A 24517-nucleotide genomic window follows, 5' to 3' on the forward strand; every position below is an offset into this window, starting at 1 on the left:
AGTACCCAGCTAGAAAGGTCCAGGAGGTGTACCACCAAGTGCCATCTCTGGCTGCCATGCCCACAGGTCCTGCCCCCCTGCAACATGGCTGCAAAGGTCATTTCTTCCCTTCTCCCTTCCTCTCTCCTCCTGGGAAGATGTGCAGGTTCCTAGCTGAGGCCTGCTCAGCACTGGGGATTCTGCCACTCGGGCCTGGAGCAGCTGACTTGGGGCCTGGAGCTGCCAGGCTGCATCCTGTGCTGCATCACAAGCGGTGGTGGAAGGGAGGGGAGAGAGGCAATGGCAGGGAGGGGGCCATGGAAGCCTGGGGGTGGGTGGCCTGGTAGAGAGGGAGGTCTGGGTGAAGCTTTGGCTTCATGAGCTGCTGTGTGAAGCCCAGAGCAGGGATTTCTTTGTATTGGCTCTGCACTACCCCCCTGGAGCTCTGGAGTTTGGGAGCAGCCTCTGCAGTGCAACTTCCCCACCCTATCCCCTCCTCTCTGGGAGCCCAAGCCCTTCCTTGGCCCCTTGTGCGGCAACAGAGCAACCTGCCTGCTCCTGAAACCAGCCCAGGCTCTCTCCAGCAGATCCCTGTCCCTCCTGCCCTGGGCAGAGGCAAACTCACAGCTGGGGACAAAACTCCCTGAGCCATGCTGCTGGCTCGGCTCAGGCCCCGAGGCCTAGCAGCACAGAGCAAGGGCACTGCTGAGCCACACAGCAGGAGGCTGCTAAGAGGATGTCTGGGGGGGCTGCACAGCTGCCTCCAGAGGAAGTCAGCCTTGGCTCAGAGCACCTGAAGTGCAGCCCAGGTCTGAAAACACCAGAGGGTGAAAAGCAGCCAGGCAGAAACTGCTGGGAAAGTCTGCCCTGGAGTCAGCTCTCCTGCTCCAGGCAGCAGGGCATGGGAGTGATCAGCACTCCCCTGGGAGCTGAGAGCTGGCCCAGCAGCAGCCTCGAGCAGGCCAGGCTTACCTAGGCTGTGTCCAAGTGAAAACTAAGCCCATGGCTGCTCCCCCTTAAGCCCAGGAGGGGCAGAAAGAAGCTGTGGGCACTTGAGAAACAAACCCAGAGAGCCAAAGAGAAACCCCTGTGGAATGAGAGCAGGAGACAGCTGAAGGCAGAGCTGAGAGAACACAGCCCAGGCAGTGCCAGCTGAATACCTCTTGGGAGGAAGACATGAATTTCCTTCTCCCCCTCTGCCTTTGCTCCACCAGGCAGCCAAGGAGGCCCACCTTGGGATTGAGGCAGGACCTGGGGCTCCTGGCTCTGCCTTCAGCTGGGCGTTTGCTCTCAGGAGGGGAGTTACTCCAGAGCAACTCCTTCCTCTGCCTCAAGTGCTCACAGCATCAGTGTGACCAAGGGGCTGGCTCAGGGGCTCCCCACCGGCTCCCCGAGCCTCAACGAGTTGGGAAGAAGTTTATTAACCTTTGGGGCAGGGAAATTGTTAGGAATAAACTCAATGAATCCCTTTGATCCCTTGCTCCTCCTGCTGCTCAGGCCTTAGGAGCCTGATGTTCTGGATTCATCCAGGTCAGCTGTGGGCAGCTGGAGCTCAGAGCCGGTGACAGCAGCGCTGAGGAGAAGCTGCACCTCGCGGCTGCTGCCCTCCAGCACGGTGTGAGCTGGCTCTGCCTCTGGCTCCAGCACCTGCCAAGAGAAGAGGGAAGAGCCACTGAGCAGAGCCCAGAGAGCCAGGCTGAGCAGGGAGCCTCCAGCAGCACCCAGGGGCCACGAAGGCCATGCCCAGGCCTCAGCCCCCAGAGAGGGCAGCAGGAGAGCCTACTGCCGGAGGCTGTGTGTCACCTGCTGGCCAAAGGCAGCAGCACTGCAAGCACAGCCCTGGGGACTGCCCCTGGCTCCCAGGGCCTGACCTGAGGAGGGCACAGAGGGCTCAGGGCAGGCTCCCTGGCTGTGCTGAGCTGAGCCAGAAGCAAGGAGCAGGAGCAGAGCAGGAAGAAGTGGCCAAGCCAGAGGGACAAATCAGTGAGCCCAGCAGGGAGCTGATCTCCAAGGAACTGCTCCTCTGGGCAGCAAGCTGCTGGACCTGGCGCCAGCTCAGCCACTCAAGGGCTGGGCAAGGGCAGGGCAGGCCCAGGCCACACAGGGGGCCCAGGGCAGAGCAGCTGAGCTCTTTCAGAGGGGATCCAGTGGCTCCTACAGCACCAGAGCTCTTCCTGCACCCCAGGACAGCCACCAGGTCACCTCCTCAGCACAGAAGCAAGGAGGCAGCAGGGGCAGCTGCCTCGGGGCACAGAGCCACTGCAGCCAAGCCTTTGTCCTTGGCAACCTCCAGCTGAGCTGGAGCTGCACAGCTCCACTGCTGCCCAAGTCCCCCACCCCCTGCTGGCTCCTATCTTGTTTATTAGAGCTACTTGTTAAGCTACCACAGGTGGTTCTCTTCTCATCTCTCCTAGCAGTTTCTCATCTTTTATCATCCAGTCCGGGGGACACAGTCCCCCACAAGAAACCACACCTGGGAGGCACTGCTGGAGCTCCACAGCCCCCAGCCCGGCCCCGGCCACAGCCACCCCCCTGGCCCCGGCCAGCTTCCCCCTCCTGCCTTCCTCACAACTGCAGGACCAGCCAAGCCCCTCCACAGCCTGCCAGCAGAAGAGGCTAACTCTGAACCACCACCACCCCCCCAGATTGTGCCCTGCCTCCTGTCTCCATCTCCCTGGCCCAAGGCTGGGAACACTGCAGTGCCCTGAAGCTGCACAAGGTGGATGTGGGGAGCAGAGCTCCTCTCTTTACCTGCTCCTCAGCAAGGTACTGCTGGTCATACTCCAAGGAGTAAAACTCGATGGGGAAGCTGCAAGGGTTCTTCACCACCACTGGTAGCTGATGGATGAAGCCTCCCCACGCAGCCTGAGCTCGTAGCTGGGGCCTCCCTGCACCCTGCAGAGGGCCCTGGCACAGGCCACAACGTTGGGGTGGCCAAAGAAGCTGAAGGTGACCTGCTGGCTCTGGCCTGGCTGCAGCAGCCCATACAGAGGCAGCACATCGAACACCTGGGGAGGAGAGGGGGAGAGGCTGAGCAGGGCAGGGGGCTGAGCATTTCCACTGGGGAGAACTTCATCAATGCACCACACTAAAGTCATCTGGGAGGGAGCCTGGCAGCAGGAAATTCTCTCTGCTGCACAACTTGGCTTTAAAACCTTCCTCACTGGCTGGAGGATCACAGCAGGTGCTAAGCTGAGAGGCCTTGCAGCCAGGGGGGCCTCCAGCCCAGCTCCTCTGACTCCTGCTGCTCCTCACTCTCTGATTTGCACTCTGCTGTCTCTCCAGATGCCACAGCAGAAGCCACTGGCAAGTGGCCTCTCCAGCACTTGCTGAGTGACAAGGTGAATAAGATGTGCAGCTTGTGGCCAGCAGGCCAGGGGACATCCTCCTGCCCCTCTCCTCTCTCCTAGTGAGGCTACCTCTGGAGTCCTGGCTCCAGTGCTGGGCTCCCCAGTTCCAGAGAGACAGGGAACTGCTGGAGAGGGTCCAGGGGAGGCTGCAGAGATGCTGAGGGGCCTATAAATACAGTGGAAAAATAGTTGCTGTTTCAGAAACAGGAACTGAAAACTCCACTGTGAGCTGGATGTTTACAACCTCTGAAAGGCAGCCATCAGAGACAAAACAGGGGCTAGCTGGATTGTGCTTCGAAAAGACAAAAGCTGTAGAGAGCTTAAAATGTTGTCTGAGCACTCTGTGCAGCTGACATTGGAAGGGTGAAGGCAAACTGAGGCCATGTTCTTTGCCTTGGGACTGGTTTTAAGTGCAGCACCAGAAGCTGCTCTCCCCCATCAGTCAGCAAAGCTACAACTGCACAGAGCATCCTGTCAGCCACTGTACAAAGGCCACCATGCACTTGCATGCCTAGTTTAGGCAGTTAGAAGTGCAATTACCACCCTGCCTGGAATTTGTGATTAGTCTTAGTGACTTTCTCAGCTGATCCGTGCACTGACATTGACTTCAGCAGAGTCTGGCTGTAGTGGGAGCTACCCTCTGTTGCTGAGGCAACTTATTGTATATGTATAAATACAGAGATGTATGAAAGTGATGAGAAAAGAATGCTTACAAAGAGATGTGAAGCATCCTTTGATTTTTACTCCCCATAGGCTGGCCTGTAGGGGGTACTTTATGTCAGTAAAATGAAGCAAGTTCTGATATTCATATTAATATTGGTAGAAAGAGAACATTTCTACCTCTCATTCCTCCTCTCCCTCCAGCAGCACATCAATTGCTTTGAGAGCTGGGGAAGAAGGAAGTGGCTTTTGGCTTCATGCTGGACAGCCCAGTTTGGCTGCTCAGCTTCCCAGGAGCATTGTAGAGCCCCCCGCCCTGTTTTGGGTGAAGTGAAATCTTGCACCTAGCAAGACTGACCAGACTATAAATTGTACTACCTGGGCTCTTGGAGATGTTGTTCTGTGTGCAGTTAGAAATAGCAATGCTTATTTGTCAGTGTTTGGAGCTACTAACTGCCTCTCATAAGTACTCAAGTCCTGTCTTTACCCAAGCAGTCAGAAACTCATTTGGCTGTGCTGGATTTCAAGCTCCTCCACGCTTTCTGCTGCTCTGTGGTGGCAAAGATGATATTTCAGTAGCTTCTCCAATGGTTCAGCCTGGAGGGAATGTAAATATGAGCAGAAAGGATTTTGACACTGTGCCTTTTCTCTGAGTTTCAATGGCCTGAGCATGAGAGCTGCTATGGCTGACAAATCAGCACTGGTTGCTAATTAGAAAGCTGACTATATTAAGGAGTATCACACTTCCATTTCCTGCTCAGATTGAAACCTTGGCTGTATGAGAGAGTGCTACTGAATAGAATAGAATAGAATAGAATAGAATAGAATAGAATAGAATAGAATAGAATAGAATAGAATAAACCAGGTTGGAAGAGACCTTCAAAATCATCGTGTCCAACCTATCATCCAACACCACCTAATCAACTAACCCATGGCACCAAGCATCCTGTCAAGCCTCGCCCTGAACACCCCCAGCGACAGCGACCCCACCACCTCCCTGGGCAGCCCATTACAGTGGGCAATCACTCTCTCTCTGTAAAACTTCCTCCTAACCTCCAGCCTAAACCTCCCCTGGCACAGCCTGAGACTGTGTCCTCTTGTTCTGGTACTGGTTGCCCGGGAGAAGAGACCAACCTCTGCCTCACTACAACCTCCCTTCAGGTAGTTGTAGAGAGCAATAAGGTCACCCCTGAGTCTCCTCCTCTCCAGGCTAAGCAACCCCAGCTCCCTCAGTCTCTCCTCACAGGGCTGTGCTCCAAGCCCCTCACCAACTTTGTTGCCCTCCTCTGGACACCTTCCAGCAAGTCAACCTCCTTCCTAAACTGAGGGGCCCAGAACTGGACACAGGACTCAAGGTGCAGCCTAACCAATGCAGAGTACAGGGGCACAATGACCTCCCTGCTCCTGCTGGCCACACTATTCCTAATGCAGGCCAGGATGCCATTGGCCCTCTTGGCCACCTGGGCACACTGCTGGCTCATGTTTAGGTGGCTGTCAATCAGCACCCCCAGGTCCCTCTCTGTTTGGCAGCTCTCAGCCACTCTGACTGCCACACTTATTCTGTTACCACTGAACAAAGGACCATCAAAGCTTTTGCCAGCTCGCTCTTAGCTGTCAAAATTCTTTTGTGAGAGCCTAGGAAGATGGTCTCTACCTGCATAAAATCTGTAGGATTTAGACTCCTATCCATGATAAATAATGGGAATCAAGGGGCTAAATACCTTTGGGGCCTTGGATTTTTTTTAATGAAATCTTAGGTCTGGGGGATGGATTTTTCCTTTCCCTTTTTTGTTTTAAAGTCACCCTTGAGTGAGGAAAGGTAATGAACTAAATGCTGGGTTTATGGGGTGAAGTTATCTTCCTGCCAAGTAAACACAGAGTGCAAAAAGGAAATGCCAGTCTTAGAAGAGACCATGGGTATTGGCTGGGGTGCCTGCCTCTGCTGAGGTGATCTAGGTGAAAAGTTGGTGTGCTGCTTTGCTCATTGAAGAAGGGTCTCAGGGCATCTGAGAAGCTGTGCTTCCTGGAAGACCAAAGCAGTGTCAGATGTGCCTACATGACAGACTGCTGCTGTGGGAGTGGAAGATGAGTCGTTCATCCTTAACAGGTGGCTTTCCTGGTGTGCTTTGTGGTGTGCTTCTTGGTGCTCTTCCTGGTGTGCTTTGTGGTGGGCTTCCAGATCTGCCCAGGAGAAGGCAGGTGCAAATCCTTTCCTCCCTGCAGTGTTTGTGCATCTTCAGAAAAAAACAACCCATTACTAGCTAGTGGAGGGGAAAACATCACAGGGAACAGATCAGAGTGAAGGACTTCAAGATCTTAACCATGGAGCAACAGTTGGGCTCCTTTCTCCTTTCTCTCTTTTTTCATAGCATCGTGTTTCTCAGACTTGTTGCCACAGCCATAAGGTGCAGGATGCCACTTTGTACCTATAGGTTGCAGCAGTAGCTGAAGTGTAAGGCATTAAGCTGGAGAGAAGGCAATATGAGGCTGAATTCCTCCTTGCAGAGGATGGATGGATCCCTGTTCTTGGGCAATAACCAAACCAACAGGATTTTGTAGCGTTTGGATGCAGAATGTTCTCAGAGCAGAAAATACAGACCCTTCCTGCCAGGGTGTTGCTAGTTAAAGAAACAAGACAAATAAACCTTACCAAAACATTTATTCCAACCAGTTAAGACTAATGACAACAAAAGTAACTTCCTAAATATATCCTATGGTGGGGGGGGGAACCTAAAGTGGGAAGGGTTTTCTTAACCTATCTACTCAATACCTATGGTGGGAATCCTCTTAATAACTCTATATTAACTTCCTAAATATATCCTATGGTGGGGGGGGGAACCTAAAGTGGGAAGGGTTTTCTTAACCTATCTACTCAATACCTATGGTGGGAATCCTCTAATAACTCTATAACAACTTCCTAAATATATCCTATGGTGAGGGGGGGAACTTAAAGTGGGAAGGGTTTTCTTAACCTATCTACTCAATACCTATGGTGGGAATCCTCTTAATAACTCTATACTAACTTCCTAAATATATCCTATGGGGAGGAGGGGGAACCTAAAGTGGGAAGGGGGTTTTTCTTAACCTATCTACTAAATACCTATGGTGGAAATCCTCTTAATAACTCTATACTAACTTCTTAAATATATCCTATAGTGAGGAGGGGGAACCTAAAGTGGGAAGGGGGTTTTTCTTAACCTATCTACCAAATACCTATGATGGAAATGCTCTTAACCTTTCTAAGACTACAGAACAAGGTCGGATAAGAGACAATAATTCTGGTGCGATTCCTGCTGTGCTCTGTGGTGTTCTTCTGGGTGGCCTTACTGGTGCAGTTCTTGGTGCTGTTCCTGGTGTGCTTCCTGATGTTCTTCATCGTTGTTTTCGTAGTGCACTACCTGGTATCACTCTTGGTCGTCCTCGTGGTGCGCTTTGTAGTGCACATTGTGGTGTGGTTTGTGGTGCACATTGTGGTGTGGTTTGTGGTGCACTTTGTGGTGTGGTTTGTGGTGCACATTGTGGTGTGGTTTGTGGTGCACTTTGTGGTGTGGTTTGTGGTGCACTTTGTGGTGTGGTTTGTGGTGCACTTTGTGGTGTGGTTTGTGGTGCACTTTGTGGTGTGGTTTGTGGTGCACATTGTGGTGTGGTTTGTGGTGCACTTTGTGGTGTGGTTTGTGGTGCACTTTGTGGTGCGGTTTGTGGTGCACTTTGTGGTGTGGTTTGTGGTGCACCCAGTGCTCTTGATGGTGCGCTAGCTGGTGTGCTTCCTGGTGCACTTCCAGGTCTCTGGGTTGGGTGTAAACTTTGAACCATCTTTCTTCTTTCTGTCCTGGCTTTGTTCTTGATGTAGTTGTCTTCCACTTCATATAAGTAGCCTTCAATGACTCCAATCTGCAATTAGAAAGAAGTGGTGTCAGAAACTTGTCCCTTCTCTCTAGTGAAGCTTCAAACATTTTGGCAATTAATTTCTTTCCAAACTAACTGTGACTGAAAATAAGCAAACCAATCAATAAACACAGGAAGGCACCTCTCATACCCTGGGCTGGAGCAGCACTACCTGATTTCGTCATTTTAATTTCTTTGGTTGTGGTATTTTTGTTGTTGTTGTTCCTTGTTGTTGGGGTCAGAGTGGCTGGAGAGCAGCCAGGCAGAGAGGGACCTGGGGGTGCTGGTTGATGGTAGGCTGAACATGAGCCTGCAGTGTGCCCAGGCAGCCAAGAGGGCCAATGGCATCCTGGCCTGCATCAGGAACAGTGTGGCCAGCAGGAGCAGGGAGGTCATTCTGCCCCTGTACACTACACTGGTTAGGCCACACCTGGAGTCCTGTGTCCAGTTCTGGGCCCCTCAGTTTAGGAAGGAGGTTGACTTGCTGGAATGAGTCCAGAGAAGAGCAACAAAGTTGGGGAGGGGTTTGGAACACAGCCCTGTGAGGAGAGGCTGAGGGAGCTGGGGTTGCTTAGCCTGGAGAAGAGGAGGCTCAGGGGTGACCTTATTGCTCTCTACAACTACCTGAAGGGAGGTTGTAGACAGGTGGGGGTTGGTCTCTTCTCCCAGGCAGCCAGTACCAGAACAAGAGGACACAGTCTCAGGCTGCGCCAGGGGAGGTTTAGGTTGGATGTTAGGAAAAAGTTCTATACACAGAGAGTGATTGCCCACTGGAATGGGCTGCCCAGGGAGGTGGTGGAGTAGCTGTCATTGGAGGTGTTCAGGAGGAGACTTGATGGGGTGCTTGGTGCCATGGGTTAGTTGTTTAGGTGGTGTTGGATTGGTTGATGGGTTGGACGCGATGATCTTGAAGGTCTCTTCCAACCTGGTTTATTCTATTCTATGTATTCTATTCTTTCAATTTGGATTCAATTCCTGCTGTGCAATAGACTCATTGAAATCTGTGCATTGAAAACAGGAATTTATCACAGCTCTGTCTTTAAATGGCACTGAAAAACAGCCATGTTCAAAGGAAGGGATGATGAGGAAATTAATCTCAAGTCAGGTTTTTCTTGATAAGGAGAACAGAAGCTTCTGGCATTTATGTGCCAAAAATCAACACATGGAGAAAAATGAGTATTCCACCTTGTGCTCCAAGCCCCTCACCAACCTTGTTGCCCTTTTCTGGACTCATTCCAGCAGAGTCCACCTCCCTGGACAACCCGTTCCAGGGCTTCACCACTCTCATCTGAGCTCTACTAAGAGACTTCACTTGGTGGATTGAATTTTATTCCCTAACAACTCCCCCTCTCCCTGCAATTAGCACACTACCCCATATGATAAAGATGGAAGAGAAATATGATTCTCAACCAAAACTTCAGCCTTTGAGGTTGGGGATATTTTTTGCACTCGATAACCACAGGAGACTATTAATATGAACAAAGATCAACCCTAGATGCTAAAGCAGATAGTAAATATAGATCTGTGGCTAGTGCCTGAGCTCTAGCAGAGCTGAAGGCACACACTCAGCTTTCAAATGGCACCTGCTTTCTTTTCTACCTTTGGAACAGATAGGACTCAGGGGGCCATTTCCTCCCCAAGGAACAATATACTTTTTTCTACCCTTTGCTAAAAGTTTTTACCTTCTGAATTTCATTCCACACACGTTGGTTATCGCCATCTCCTCTCAGGGTGGCCGTAGCATCTGCCATTAGCAAGTCCAGCTGCGGTACCAAGACAAAAATGAGCACTGTGGAATTCACACCAAAACAACTTCTCTAAATACACAGACTAAAACCTAATTAAAACATCATTTGTACGCTGATGATTTTGTTACTCATCTTTTACACAATGAGCACTGCCACCTCATCTTTGCTTCAGCCATGACTCTGTGTTATTGTGGACAGAAAATACTTAACAATGGGGGGGAAAATCCTCCAGGAATTCTGTAGTTAAGCCTATATGTTTTTAATGCAGTATGTGTTTACACTTTGGAGAGGAAGGCTTGGGTTGTACAGAACAAAGGGTCCATATTTCATTCTTTAGCTGTCTGGGATATTCTGTGTTGCACATGAATGCTTTTCAGTATTTTCTCCCAAGGCCAATGTATCATAATTTAAAGCAGCATGTCAAACCTCACAAGAGGACAACACTAAAGCTGAGATGCTTTGACCGTAGCTGGAAGTATCTAGCTCGTTTTGCCTGCTTTTCCTATCCCTTTTCTTTGGCAAACCTTCCCTTTTCCCCATCATGCAGCAAAACAGAGCACAAAAACAAGGCTGCCTATTTCTAGTGTAAACTGCAAAAAGAAGCTGTAGGAAAATCCTTACTAATCAGTCCTCAGTGTTAGAAGGAAGGCTAAAATTCAGGGTTTCTGTACCATTTCCTCACTCCAGTACCCTTCCAGGTCAGTCATAGCATTTCCTCACCCTGCACCCTTCCCAAACACTTGAAAATGTTTCACTTGCTCTTAATTCACTATCAGAAAGCCAAGGGTCTGGTCCAGCATATCCTCCTGCAAGCAGCCATCGGTCTCAGTGTTTTAAGAACTAACTAGGAGAAACTTGTCTTTAATACCTGTAGTAAAGCTGTGCTCTATAAGGCCTATTCCAAAACATTTAGCTGGTTAAAGTGAACCCAGATGATAGTTTTGGAATCTCTTCCTGAATTTGCTACTCATTACAAGTAATTGCACAGGATAAGCAAAAGCATTCATAGAGAAATTGTCTCGTCTTGCTGTCCCTAGATGGGCAGCAGTCTAAGATGAGTCCCTAAAGTGACAAATGCACTCATCTGTGCAAGATACAAACCCACTGCCTTGAGGTTCAAGGAGCAGAGCTGTATTTCCTGGAGTTTACCTTTGCATTTAGGTTTTTGAAGTTAAAATTCTGTGTGTCCCAACACTAGCTAAAGGATGCAGGAGTCTTCTTTGGAATCGCTATTTAATCTGCTGTGGTTGGTGCCAGCCTGCTTTCTGTGCTTGTGCAGCCAGTAAACTGAATCTTATTGGCTGGATGTTAGGAAGAAGTTCTTCACAGAAAGAGAGACTGGCCATTGGAATGGGCTGCCAGGGAGGTGGTGGAGTCTCCATCACTGGAGGTGTTTAGGAAGAGACTGGATGGCTGCTTGGTGCCATGGTTTAGTTGATTAAATGGTGCTGGGTGATAGGTTGGACTAGATGATCTCAAAGGTCTTTTCCAACCTGGTTAACTCTATTCTATTCCATTCCATTCCATTCCATTCCATTCCATTCCATTCCATTCTATTCTATTCTATTCTATTCTATTCTATTCTATTCTATTCTATTCTATTCTATTCTATTCTATTCTATTCCATTCTATTCTAATTGATAAAAACTGTTTTTTAAGTCATGAATCAGTATTCATAAAAACCCAAAACTGCAGATTTCTGCCTCTGACTTCAGTGCAGAAGGAGTCAAGACAGATTTGTCAGGAATTTTCCATCACAACACTTTTCTGACAGATAATCTCCATCTATGAATCCAGAATAGACACAGCCCAGAGATTAAGGGTATTAAGGGCAGAACGGGCAAAGCACAGATTCTGTGTCAAGCCAGGCAGAGGAGGAACTGGTTAGGGGAAGGAGAGGATTTCTCCATTGCTTTCCTTGGAGTGATTCTGTCTGAAGCTCTGCTGGCACAACACCCACTGGAGCAGGGAGCAGGACATGAATATGTCACCCCCAAAGGGGCTGCTCTGACAGCCCAATCAGGCTGGAGGTTTCACAGCTTTGGGCAAGAAGCTGAAGGAACAAAAGACCTTTCCATTTGAAGTTTCACTGATATTGATACATGCCAGTGAAAAGTGCCCAGCCTGGGCTCTGGTTTTCATTTTAATCACCCCCATTTTTTCAGCAGCTCTGTTGGCAGCCAAAACATGAGCGCTGCAAGAGCGGGCAGTTGGCAAGGCACAGTAATTCTCTCAAAGCTGACCTTTGCTGGGAAATCCTCTCCAAGGAGCAGCACTGCCTTTAAAGAAAAATAGCTTGTCCTCATTTGATTTGAAATTGAAAAAGACTTCTGCTTTCTTAGCAAGCTTTCCTCTGGATTTACCATGTACAAATAGGTTGGTACTGAAAGCGTAAACCTGGGAAAGATCTTTCCTCAGGGCTTTCCCCCCACTTACATTCAATTGTTCAAGCTAACTGAAATCTTTACTTTCCCAGGGTTTGTGCATAAATGCTGGTTTTAAAAGGCCTCAGTCTTCTGTGCCACAGATTAGGACTCTGTCTAGTCAGAGAAAGACATTTACACCAGAAGAGTTTATAACTGAAATGCCTTTGGGATCCTTGCTGTATCAGTGACAATTGCAGCACTCTAAATTCAGTGTGTTTTAAACTTTAGACAGCTTATACTGTGGGTGATAATAAACATTGGGCTTCTTCAGCATTTTCTAGCTCGCACAATTTAAGTGCCTTGCTTGGTCATAAAAGTCTTATCTCTGTTTTACCAGTGTAAAGTCAGAATCACCTCAGAGGAATGACTTTAAATTTATATTAGTACAAGTGAGATTGGAATTTGGCCACCTCAGTTTTCTTCATGGAAGGATTTAGCTGTCTCTTAGAAATGCTGCTCATGGAGTAAGCGTGGGTGCTGTGATTCTGACCTTGTGGAGATGGTGGGGCTGCCTCTGTGGCATCCTTTGAGACACAGTGAATCCCATCAGTGTATCCCAGTGCTGCAAATGTTTCATCCTGCCTAGACCCCACTTAAATGAGGAGAGTAACAGGTAGGCTGAACAAGTGAGAGTCTTTCACTTGCTCCCTGGATGGTTTGGGTGTGTAGATCCAACAACAAGCAATGTTTTGTGCTTGCTGCAGTTGTAATGTGGTAGGGGCACAGTCCCTGCTGGCGTGAGAGCAGCCTGTGCCATGCAGGCTGGTGCCACTGGGAAAGGCAAAGCCCATTAATCACTCCCTGGTGAAGTCCCTCTGCAAGTTCTTGATTGCAGTCATGTGCCTTAACACTCTGATTCCTGAAGTTCCTAAACTATTCCAGCTACCAAAGAAGCTGAGCCTCCAATGCACACAGGGCCTAAAGAGGTATTTCAGAACAGGATGACAGGACTAAGAAAAAGAAGTGCATGCTGAATTAATACATTTTGATGCTCTGGGAGGGGTAACTGGTGGACATTTTTTGCATTTACTCTTTCCAGAGCCATTTTCTATCTTGGGCTCAGTAAACAAAACAGATGTGTTTTGTTGAAAGATTTACAATCTGTCACTTAAACCTCCCAGCACAGACCCTTGTTCTGCCCAGTCCTACCCTTAAGAGACTGAAGACCTTTGTCTTGGGTGGCCTAGAGCCTCCAAAAGTCTTTCCAGGGAGGTCAGGCTTATGATTACTACCTGACAAGATACAGGCAACAGTGTCATAGCCTTGTGCCTTATGTGTGACGTACTGAAAATATTGTACCCTGGAGAAAAACCTACCACTGAAATATGTACCAATAACTCAAGGCCCTTTAGCCAGCCTTGACATGTAGACCTGCTGAAGTTTAATACTGGAAAATGTGCATCAAAAGGGGAATGTCTTTAATAACACAGTTTCTCTGCAGTGTCGTTTCCCCTTATCTCGAGCCCAGACTTCGAAGTCTGCCAACCGCCTCCTGCAGTTGCAGGCCGCTGCTCGCCTTCCCTAAAGCAAGCTGCTGTGAAGCTTTAGTTCTGCAGAGCTTAGGAGCTTTGCAGGACTGCAAACAAACGTCAAGGGACCAGCTTGAGGAAAACCAAGAGTTTTCAGTGACCTGAAGCTGGATCATACAAACTGGACTGCATCTAACTGCAGGGACCGCTGAGGGACTTTGGTTTTGCCTCGAATGCTTCGAATTTGCATGGACGTGAGCTTCCTCCCTCCCTCCCCCAGCTGCAAACCCAGCAGCCTGGTGGAAGAATAGCCACACAGGACTTTCTGATTGCAGCTTATTGATATACTGTCAAGCTATTAATGACTTTAGTCTTGCAACAGCCCTGCCAGCATCATTGCCTTTGTTTTACAAAGGGAAAGCAAAGGCGTAGCAGGTAGATGGGTTTATTCAGAGATGGGGAGTATGTTGTAGACAGAGCCAGGTAAGAAAATCTTTCCTCTCCTTTCCCTCCTCTCCTCAGGTTTGTCTAGATTTGGCCTGTTTGCAGCAGGTGGCTTCTGATGTTAGGTATCCTAAAGTAGCATGGTCTGAATAATTGCAGTCATTCTTACAGACTGATCTGGGGACTTCTGGGGGAAAAGAAGAGGTTTTAAAAGGATGCCTACAGATGAGCCATGCTGGTTCTAGAAAAATCATCCTTGCAGGTGATTAGCACCTCCTCTGACAAGGCACTGCAGTAGGATTTTAAAACTACTTCAGGTCTGCACATTGGAAAAATGACTTCCAGAGCAAACTGCAGCACAGCGTTCTGCCCCATCCCTTCCCTGGCTCCCTGCCTCTGAAAGCCAAAACCAGTGTGAAGAAATAAATACTCACCAGTTGGATATCCTCCTGACTGAGGTCCTGCAGGTAGGGGATGGTGGCTACCTCAGCCATCACTTGCTCGAGCAGCTGGGCCTGTTCCTGGAGGTTCTGCATGCGGCCGAAGAGGCTGGCCTGCTGCCGCTTCTCTAGTGCCCGTGAGCACGGGCAGCGCTCGTCCTGGTTGGCCACCAACGCAAGTCAGTTAGAAGAGAGTCATGGAAAACACAATTATCCCTTGAGTCCCTAATGCCTTGAGGCTTACCATCCTACGTCGATTTGTGCTGGTAATCCTACACACACTATGGCATTCAGCACCTTTAAGATAAATTTTTAGAGGGGGGGAAAAAAAACCTACTTTCTCGCCACAATCTCTCTAGCAGCACTAGAAAAACAAATACATAGTCATAATATATGTGCAGGGGAGACAGGAGATCTCAAACATGAATGCAATCTTCTCCCTTGGAAATGGCTTTTCCATAATCCCCTCCGTTAAATATTACCTGACTTCTATGGATTGCTTTCAAAGTTTCAGCCAAGAGGCTGAGGAGACAGTGCAGTGTGTCAGCTTATGGTTTGTGTGCAGACTAGGCAAATCCATCCAGGGGTGCTGGGATTTCACCCTGTATCTTTGAGAGCTCTCTTCTGTTTCAGCAAGAATATTTAAATGTAGGAGGTGAGGTCTAGAGCTGGTAGCAAATATTACTGTGTAGGAGCAGAGCAAATTCATACAGCTAGTGGGGACTGGCTTGAGTGGTCCTAGCCCACTACTCTGCTCTCATCTCTTCTATGGTGAGTTTGTTTGCTCCTCTCTACTTGGGGATGACAGCTACACTATAGATCAGATTGAATCCTGCAGTCCTATTCCTCTATATTCATTTACACAATAGGGTAGTGATGGGGAGTCCAAAAGATACCTGATCTCAAGGTTTTTTTCTCTTCTTGATACTCTCTGTTACCTCCAAAGAGAGCGAGGTCCAAATTTTGTTGTTTGTTTTGGTTTGTTTTTTCCAGACATGAGTTTTGCTGGAGCTTTTAGAAAGACCAGTGCCCAATCCATTGTCAGTTCATACTTCTAGCTTCTTTAACATTCAAAGTGCACACAGCAAGAGCAGATACTTCACCTTCCCAAAGATGCCACTGCTATTAGCCTGAACATCAAGAATGGGCTTTCGGTCACCCAAAGCCAAGAGCACATGTTTTAAGGAAAGAACTGGAAAGGAGGAGCTGCATGTTCCCTCGGGGTTGTCTGCCCTCAGCCAGCTTCCCCTGCCTCACTTTGATGCAGATGCCTGATGAGAGTCCATTTTAGTGACACTCTAAGCACCTTTAGCTCCCACTAAGGATGTGAGTTCAAGCACTTACTGTTGTTTTCAGCAGCTGCTCTCTGAGAGGAAAGGAGACAGAGCTTCCCCAAATAGCTAGCTAATGTTTCTCCCTTGCTAGGGGTTGCTAAGTAGCAGTTTTTGTCAACCTCCTATCTGGTATCAAAACCTAAGAATATAAATCCTGTGATTTGCTAAGACACCTCTGACGAGGAAATGGCTGATTCCTTCAACATACAGAAAACCAAAAACCTGTTACTGCTAGGGAAAAAATGTTACCATTAGCATTTACAGTCTGGGGAGGAGAGGCTTCTTCCACTTATTTTCAGGAGAATAATTCAAGAATTGCATTAAAACAGCCTAGTCTCCATGCAAATCTGATTTTTGAGCTGCTGTGCTGATCAAAAGCCAGGGTGCTCAAAAGCTGTGTCCATTATTGCACAAAGTATGGAGCAGAATTAACTAATATACCTTCAGTGTGGTTGTAACAGGATTTGAAGGTTAGTCCACATACTTCACTACACAGGGATCAGAACCTAAGTAACTAGAAATGCTTCAAACAGCAATTATTAACTCTTGAAGGAGATTCTGGTGGTATGTGTAGTGTACTTCAGGTATTATAGACAGTGAGTAGCTTTGGTGGTTACGTGAAGTAGGGATTTAATATCAGAGGCCATAAAGATTTGAGAAAATGGCATGCAAAGTGATCTGAAACACACTGGGTACACTGTTACATAATTAGAGCTACTTTAAAAAGTATCTGAAATCCATTAGAACTCTGCCTAATGAATTCACTGAGCACTTCTGGACAGAGAAGGAGCACGTGCAGCATGAATGACCCACCCAAAAGTACACATCGTTCACACACGCACTGGCTTCTGCCACCACACACACTGCCACCAGAAACTGAGTTTTGTACTCACAATTAACTTGGTGCTCCTTATAAAATCCATGGCTGACATGACCTTCTGACCAATGGTTTTCCAGTATCTCTCTGCTTCTTGGTCCCTGAGAGTATTGAAAAGTGCGTTCTGGTCTAGGAAATGAAATCACAGAGTCACATCATTAACTGGGTTGAAAAGACCTTTGAGATCATCAAGCCCAGTCTACTACCTAACACTATCTACTCAGCTAAACCATGGCATCAAGTGTCTCATCCAGTCTTTGTAAAAACACTTGCAGGGATGGTGACTCCACCACCTCCCTGGGCAGCTCACAATGTCAGGCATTAGTGCCAACTATTATTTCCTACACTTGAAATAGCTCTTCAGAAAGTTCCTTCAGGATGGGAAGAATCACAAGCCCATATACTGTGTTTACTCAGATATGTTTTCCATACTGGATCTAGCAAGATGATGGGGAAACTGGAGGGGGAGAGAGGATGATGGGGAGAGCTGTCTGGACAGTCAAGGCTGCTGGCACAGAGAAATGGGACCCGAGAACCCCCCTAGCCCCCTCATTTAGCAAGGATCATGGAGGACACCTCTGAGCTACGCCAGTTATTAAGCAAGTTGGAGTACCTGAAAGCATGGACAGTCTCCTACGTGTCCACTGTTCCACGCGTCTTCCAACACCTTTGCTTTTAAAACCCAGTGTCAGTAAGTGCAGCACAGGAGGGTCAGATGGCCACTTAGCTGACTGTGGCAAGATGTGAAATGCCTCAGGATCTGGAATAGGGAAACGACAATCATTTCCACTTTTCAGTTGTAAGAGAAGTTACTTAATTGGAAGGGAAAGAGGAACTCGAAGGAGGAGTGAGATGTAATCCAGAAAGCTTGCCACAACAAAGATGCCTAAACCAACCCATCCAGCTGTAACTGGGTTTTGAAAGTCCAGACTTTGCAACCTTTCAGATCCATGCCTTAAATTTTACAGATACAGAAGAAAAAATTAGTTCCTTCTGTTTATGCATTTTTCAGTGCTGATCACCCAAAGCCTTAAAAACACTTCAGTAATGTAACACTCTGACCTTTTAACTGCTGGTTCATTGTCCCCTGAATTTGTGAAGTTTGAATTCCTACGGATTTGTGCTTTTGCCATCACCACCACAACCCCCTAGGCTTCCTGTGTGTCTTTCCTGACCCACTCAGCTGGCACCTGACAGCCTGTGCTGTGCCTTGTCCAGAGTCGGTGACGGCTGTTGCCAAAAATCCTGTGTATCAGCTGAGTCGGCCTGCCCTGACCTCAGTGAGGACAGATGCTCAGAACAATTGTCTACTTCACCTTTGCTTAGGGAACCAGGCCAGTCTTTCCTCCCTCCCACACAGGAAAAATAAACCTAGATTGGATGTCAGAGTCACTTTTCACAAAGGAGTGCTCTGTTTGCAGTGTGCTCTGCTTTTAAGATGCCAGGCTGTGCGATCCCAGTGGCAAATGGAGAACCCTGCTCAGAGCTCTCCGGACTCACCCCTATATAAGTCAAAGAGAGTGGACCTGATATTTCCCTTGCAGCATATTCTGCCTCTGATGGATTCTCAATTTTGCAACAAACTGCATTGCACACTTGGATTTAAATGTGTATCTGCTCCTTCTCCTTGGCACTAAGGGAAACTCTGAAATCGATTCAGTCCTTACACTCTAGCAGAGCTTGGGCTAGGATTGGGCAAAGGATTGTCACAGAACAGGAAGGTCATTTGAAACCACATGGTTGTGAGATGCCTGGTGTCTCACACCCACTGCTAAAATGGGGCTTAGCTTACATTTTTAATTGCACCTAGGTGAGCTGCAGACCTGCAGGTTGAAAGCTCAGTGGTACCCCACCACCCAGGTGCTAAACTTCTTACCTGTGATTGCTTTTTCAGGGGCAGTGTGATTTTAAGGTCATATCTGAATAGATAAGTAACCCCTACTGCTTTGGTTGACTTCACCTAACACTGACAACAGTTGTCTCAGCATCAAGTCTAAGAAAAAGAGCCACATCTGCTCTGAGAGTTTCCAGGACAGAAAGGAGGTCATCTGGAAGCAGTCCTAACTGCATAAGGCCCTTCACAGCACTGTACTCTCAGCCCCCTGATGCACATAGTGGTTTTTCTTGGGTTTCTATCCCATTGAATGCCTAGAAAATTCAGTGATCCCACACCCTGCTCTATTTAGTCTGTTTTATAACTGACTAATGCAATATAGGACTGGGTTGGTTTATCTCTCACTCCTTCCCCCCCTTCTTCCTTTCCCTTATTGGGAGGCATAAGAAAGTGACTGGTGATGCTTTCAGAGCCATTCAGCAATTGATGAAGACAAACTGGGTTCCAGTGCACAACATGCCCCTTTTGCTGCTTATGTGCTCCTGAAAGTCTCACCCCTGTTGTAAATTCAGAGTTTTATGTGAAATATGGATTTATCTTTCTAAACAGCTTTATTTTATGCTCCTTTTAATGCCAATACTTTTGTCCCAGGAACTTCTCCACAGTCACCTAAGCAAGGAAATGGTAGAGTGGGATTTTACAGCCTCTGTGTCAAACAAGTCCCCATTTTCCCTCTTCAAACAACCCCAAAGCTACTGCCAAAAACTAAATACATGGGTGATCTGCAACTTGAAAATCGTGGATAGTTTCCTAAAGCAAAATGAACCAAGCAGGTTTACTTGTGTTAAGTATTTGTTTATAATGCTTGCTTCCCTAATGCCTGTTGGTGTTTCTCAAAGAGTTTTTCTTCTCCTTCCCAAGGATGCAGTGTGTATACTTTTGGAAGCCTTATGTATCTGCAGCATGAGCTCAGTAGAGGGGTAACAACTAAGCCACCATCTCTGACCTGGGTGTGTAACTCTTGGCAAGAAGTGGGTGGCACCTTAACCCTTTAGACCACCCTGCTGGCAGGGTGAGCTGCACATCTGGTGCACATCATGAAGACAGAGGCTTTCCAGAATTCGACCTGAGAAATGCATTTTTCCCCTTTATGTTTCTCAACCACCAGCTCCAAGCCAGGTGTTACCAGGGTCAACTCTGTTCCAAGTCACCAAGTCAATGATAGTAAGAAATGCCTTTTATCCCCCTGCCTCCCTTTTGCCAAAAGATCATTCCCATTTCTCTTGAAACATGGCTGCAGTCACCAGAATTTCAGTGTCTGCTTGCTCCAGGAGATGCTGTTTGAGTTCATGCTACCAGATGGCAACAGGCTCTGCAACACCCTTGTTTACTCTGGGTCCTAGGATCCTACTTGTCTTTAATGGGCTAAAGGGAGCCTGGCTATCTATTTCCATCCTTGCAGCTGAGATGCTCTCAAAGCTGGTGGTCAGTCCACTATGCTTGTAGAAAGGAGAACAGTTTTGTGAAGCAAGGCTGTGATGCAGGGATGACCACTGGTAACTGATGGAAGTCCCCAGAGATGGGCATGAACTTGGATCTCGCTGTCACCACAATACAATGCAAATCTACCTTTGAGCAAAAGATCAGTTGCAACAATGAAATCCAACAATGGGAACGTGAGGCTTCCTGGATAAAAAAATCATCTTTATAGTGTGAAGTCTGTACCTCTCCTGAGTACTGAATGGATTACCTAAATCATGCAGGCTGGGAGAGCAAATCCCAGAAGTTAACTACCCGTCCTCCAGAAGTTTAGAAGTGACTGGGTTTCAAGCTCCAGATTCTCTCAAACTCTTTGTAAGTCAGCCACAGACACACACAGCATACAGAATAGAATTAACCAGGTTGGAAAAGATCTTTTGAGATCAAGTCCAACCTATCACCCAACACCATCTGATCAACTAAACCACGGCACCAAGCAGCCATCCAGTCTCTTCCTAAACACCTCCAGCGATGGTGACTCCACCACCGCCCTGGGCAGCCCATTCCAATGGGCAATCACTCCTTCTGTGAAGAACTTCTTCCTAACATCCAGCCTAAACCTCCCCAGTGCTTCTGAACAGGTGAACCTGTTACCTGTATACTTGTACTGCAAGTACTCAGGGTTCCTTCTAGCAAAGGTGTGCTGGATCTTGTTTGTGTCTTGGTCCTTTTCCTCGGTCTTAAATGGCGTGTACATAGCTGCAAAAGATGTCTCGGCAGTGATGGCTTCTTCAATCATAGCCTAAGGAAAAGGCAAAGGGCTCATACATTTCATGGCACTTACTGGCCAGGGGGTTTTAAGAAAAGAGTAATTACTTTCACAGATGATCTTTTCCCTTTAATAATTGCACAGTCATGTATTTTGGTCTTGAATATTAATTAGAGGGGAATTTAATTTACTGCCAGAAAACACTGCCTATCTACACTCAGAAAATGCATTTAGTGGAGAAAGAGCATTTGTAAACAGTCTTCAGTGCAGCAAGCCTGTGTCTTCAATGAGGAGCAAAGCATTAGATAAATTCTCTTTTAGATGAAGAGAAAAAAGTGATTCCACGTTCTCTGAAGGTCACATCTTTCATAGGAGGGTTTTATTCAGTCCTTGGGAGCTGCTTAAACAATGTAAGCATTCATATTACCCCTTGGGTTGGCATGAATCAGACACTATGCCTATATGGAATGTTAGTCTTAAACCCTATTTGCATTAAGAGTAAAATCCACTCCTGTGCAGAGGGCAACACGAAGCTGATGAACCTTGTCATCCCTTAAAAATGACTCCAGTGATGCACTGTGCTGGTTTTATGTGGAGAGGTGGATTGCACACTCAGTGGACCCCAATGAACTGGTGCTGGAAGTGCCAGGATGAGCTACCAGCCTGGAAACAGTCTTGCTAGGTACTCTTCTCAGTCAGAGCAAGTGAGGTTGAGCTCCTTTTCTCCTGTGTTGGGGTCTGGGTAAGACTGCATTCAGCACTGCTTTAGCTACATCTGTTGCTCATAAAGCCTTGTCTCCTTGACAAGGGCTGTCCTCTTGGGGGAACTGTGAGGCTTCGTTGCTGTATCTTGGCAAACGTGTAGCCGTGGTTAATAGCGGCAATGCCAACACAAAGTTACCAGAGATGGTCGGAAAGGCATGAGAGGAAAAGATACTGTTTTTTAACAGGGTGTATCCACCTTCCAGATCACCTTACACACTGAAGTGACTCACAGAAGGTATCATTATGGGCCTAGCTTGGTGTTTTATTGACAAGTCCTCACTTTGGTTCTCCAGTATATCCTCCACTTATGCAAAATTATCCAAGACACACTGTGCCTCTGTGGGTTGCTTGTTTAGCTGACATCTGCTCCCACCAACCTGGAGTGGAGGGTTGAGTGTGCCCATTTGTTATGCATCTATGTCCTTCTCTTTAATGGCTTTAGACAACAGGTCCTCTGACAGAGTCTTACAGCAGTTTATTTCCATCCTGATTATTGGTATGGGGTGTGCAGAAATAGCACCCAAACACTGTAATTGTTTTGAGCAGATATGGGATAGGCTGCCATGCACGCACCCTGAGTGCTCTCACACTGAATGCTCTGCCTGGATGTCCAGGGTGTCACTGGGGGTTTGCTTGTGTAACAGATTATCTGTTCAGCCCATTATCCTGCATTTACTGGAGCAGGAGCAGTCTGGAGGGACCACCATTTAGCCCTGGAAAATTGACAAGCTTCAACTGTGTGCAATAGTATCATGACCACCTGGGGCAGTGATAACATTTCCCACTGGTGAGAAGGAGTTCCAGCTTTCCAGGGGCACAGCCATGTTATCCACATCCACAGTGCCACAGATCTGGAGGTATCAGACCTGAAAATAGCAAGTGTGTCCTCCTGCCAAGAGCTCAGGGGCCCATGAACGGATGTGTTCTTGTTCCTCCCTGTGGGAATTCTTACCAGTCTGCACTGCTTTATAGGAGAGTGATTTTGGATTTCATATTTCTATGGACATTCATTATTTAGCTGTTCAGGGCTGTTAGAGGATGAGTGGTAGCAACACAGTGGTACCAGTCTAGCTTTCCAAGTGGAGTGAGACAGTGAGCTGAAAACAGGAGCGGCTAGACCAGCTCATGACAAACTCTGTATTCCGCCTGCAAGGTTCACTTTCTGGCTTTATCATCCTCAAGATCAGTTCAAAGTCACTCCTATAGTATCTCTGCATTGCCATGGACCCACGACCACTCTGCACAGCATGCAGATAGTGACCAGCTCAGAGGGCAATAACGGCCAAATGTCAGCCGACAGGGAAAACAATCGATCTGTAGTTTCTGGTCAATACTGCTACTGAAGGGATTATTATTATTACCCAAGAGCATTTCCACCCCCCCCCCCCAACCCCAGCTAATGACCCTGAACATAGATGCTATTTGTTTGATTATCCTCTTGGATTTTTATGGGGTAAAGTCTTTAAGGATCTAAAACTTCAGCCTGTGAAAACTTTGGAGGAGAAAACTTTGTATGCTTTAAATCTCTAAGCAACCTGCGTGAAAGGGGATTATAAACTGTGCTCAGCCTGGGCTCAGAGAGACATCTGAACTGTGAGAGGCAGAGCTAAAGGCTTGAGCATCACTGAGCACCTTACATGAATGTAGCCAGAACCCACAGGCCAACACCTGAAAGCTCCATCCATCTGGCGGTTCAGGCAAGTGCTTGAGAGATGGGGAGTGACTCTGGCAAGGAAATACTGCTGGGACAGAGGTGAGATGCTTGCTGCAGGGGATTTCTAGGCTTTTAGCCCAAACAAGAGAATAAAGAGGGGAAAAAAAGGACTCTAAAATGCAGAAACTGAAGGGTATGTTGGCCCTTCCCAGCACTGAGCTCAACATCTCTTGGGCACTTGACTTAAATGTGAAGAGATGAATCAGACAGCCAGAGGTGGTGACTAATGTGGTTAGCCTGTCAAATGGACAGCACTGTTCAAAGGGGCAGCAAAAATTCATGCCTGAGTCACTGAAATAGCAAACTACTTTATGTGGCTGAATGGCTGCTCATTTAGTAGGAGACAGGTTGACTGCATATAGAGATGTGTCTGAAAGAGTTTTCTGTGTGATGTCCTCTGTAGTTGTTCAAGAGCAAATGTGCAGATGGAAAGCCACATAACCAGAAATGATCCTGGGAAGAACACAAAATCCTGCCTGTAGCTTCATCCCCCTGAAGAAAGAAGAAGGTATACAAAGAAAGGGAAGATCATCATGAACATGTAACTTCTTGAGGACCTTTGTGACTTGAGGGAACAATAAGGGCTTGAGAACAGCAAAGAAATGGCTGGGTTTCTACGCTGATTTCTCGGGTTTCTTTCTAAATCTTAAAGCTCTGCTTTGCAATCCAGGGAAAGGCAGGATGAATTGAAAATGCTGCTTGGGGATTACTTTGAGCTACCCTGTAGCTTTTTTAAATGGTCTGGAGCTTTGATGGACAAGTTGTTCCTATCTTTGAAACATGAGACTGAGATTTGATTTCACCACTAAGAATGCAACTAATAATAGTTTTTAACAGGAAGAATTTACCATGTGAGTGAAGATCAAAGACCAGCTTCTGATTTTGATGACTCCAGCTTATATTAGACACGTTTTGCACCTCTCCACATAAACTGCAGTTGTCACAGATGTTCTCACAGAAAAAAAATGAACCCCAAATGGGATCAGCCTCTGAAATTTTATCACAAGGGACATATACTGTTCCTGGAATCATTAATTCCTCATATGGACAAGGAGAAGCTGGTAGCAAGGTCCATGCTGGAAGGCAGAGAGGTCTGCCATTGGGCCTGTGGCCCAAATGTTGCACTCTCTCTGAAATGGACTTTGCTCTCATTGAAAAGGGGGTTTTAGGCTGGGACACCACTGGCAGTGATAAGTTCCTGCAGCAATAAGCATCTCCCAGCAGAGGATGAAACATCTATTCGCCTCCAAGTTTCTAAGAGCTCTCCTCAGCAGAAGGGGGTACCCTTAAACTTACATTTGTGCTGATGTGGCTGAACAGCCATCTCACATAAGTATCACTCAA

At 47.4% G+C, this 24517-nt stretch overlaps 1 protein-coding gene across 1 annotated transcript in view; it reads right to left on the reverse strand.

Moving 5' to 3' along the window:
- Window positions 1–1347: 1347 nt before the first annotated feature.
- Window positions 1348–24517, reverse strand: part of SPATA16 (spermatogenesis associated 16) — a gene marked incomplete at its 5' end in the record, with an annotated part of 45246 nt that continues 22076 nt past the window's right edge. The window contains 7 exons of the mRNA XM_054179095.1: window positions 1348–1404; window positions 2731–2886; window positions 7800–7880; window positions 14396–14560; window positions 16629–16741; window positions 17226–17372; window positions 20580–20727. Of these exons, the coding sequence (XP_054035070.1) occupies window positions 1348–1404; window positions 2731–2886; window positions 7800–7880; window positions 14396–14560; window positions 16629–16741; window positions 17226–17372; window positions 20580–20727 (867 nt within the window). The remainder of the gene's footprint in view (window positions 1405–2730; window positions 2887–7799; window positions 7881–14395; window positions 14561–16628; window positions 16742–17225; window positions 17373–20579; window positions 20728–24517) is intronic.

The sequence above is a fragment of the Dryobates pubescens genome, assembly GCF_014839835.1.
Source record: "Dryobates pubescens isolate bDryPub1 chromosome 38 unlocalized genomic scaffold, bDryPub1.pri SUPER_38_unloc_1, whole genome shotgun sequence".
NCBI classification, from domain to species: Eukaryota; Metazoa; Chordata; class Aves; order Piciformes; family Picidae; genus Dryobates; species Dryobates pubescens.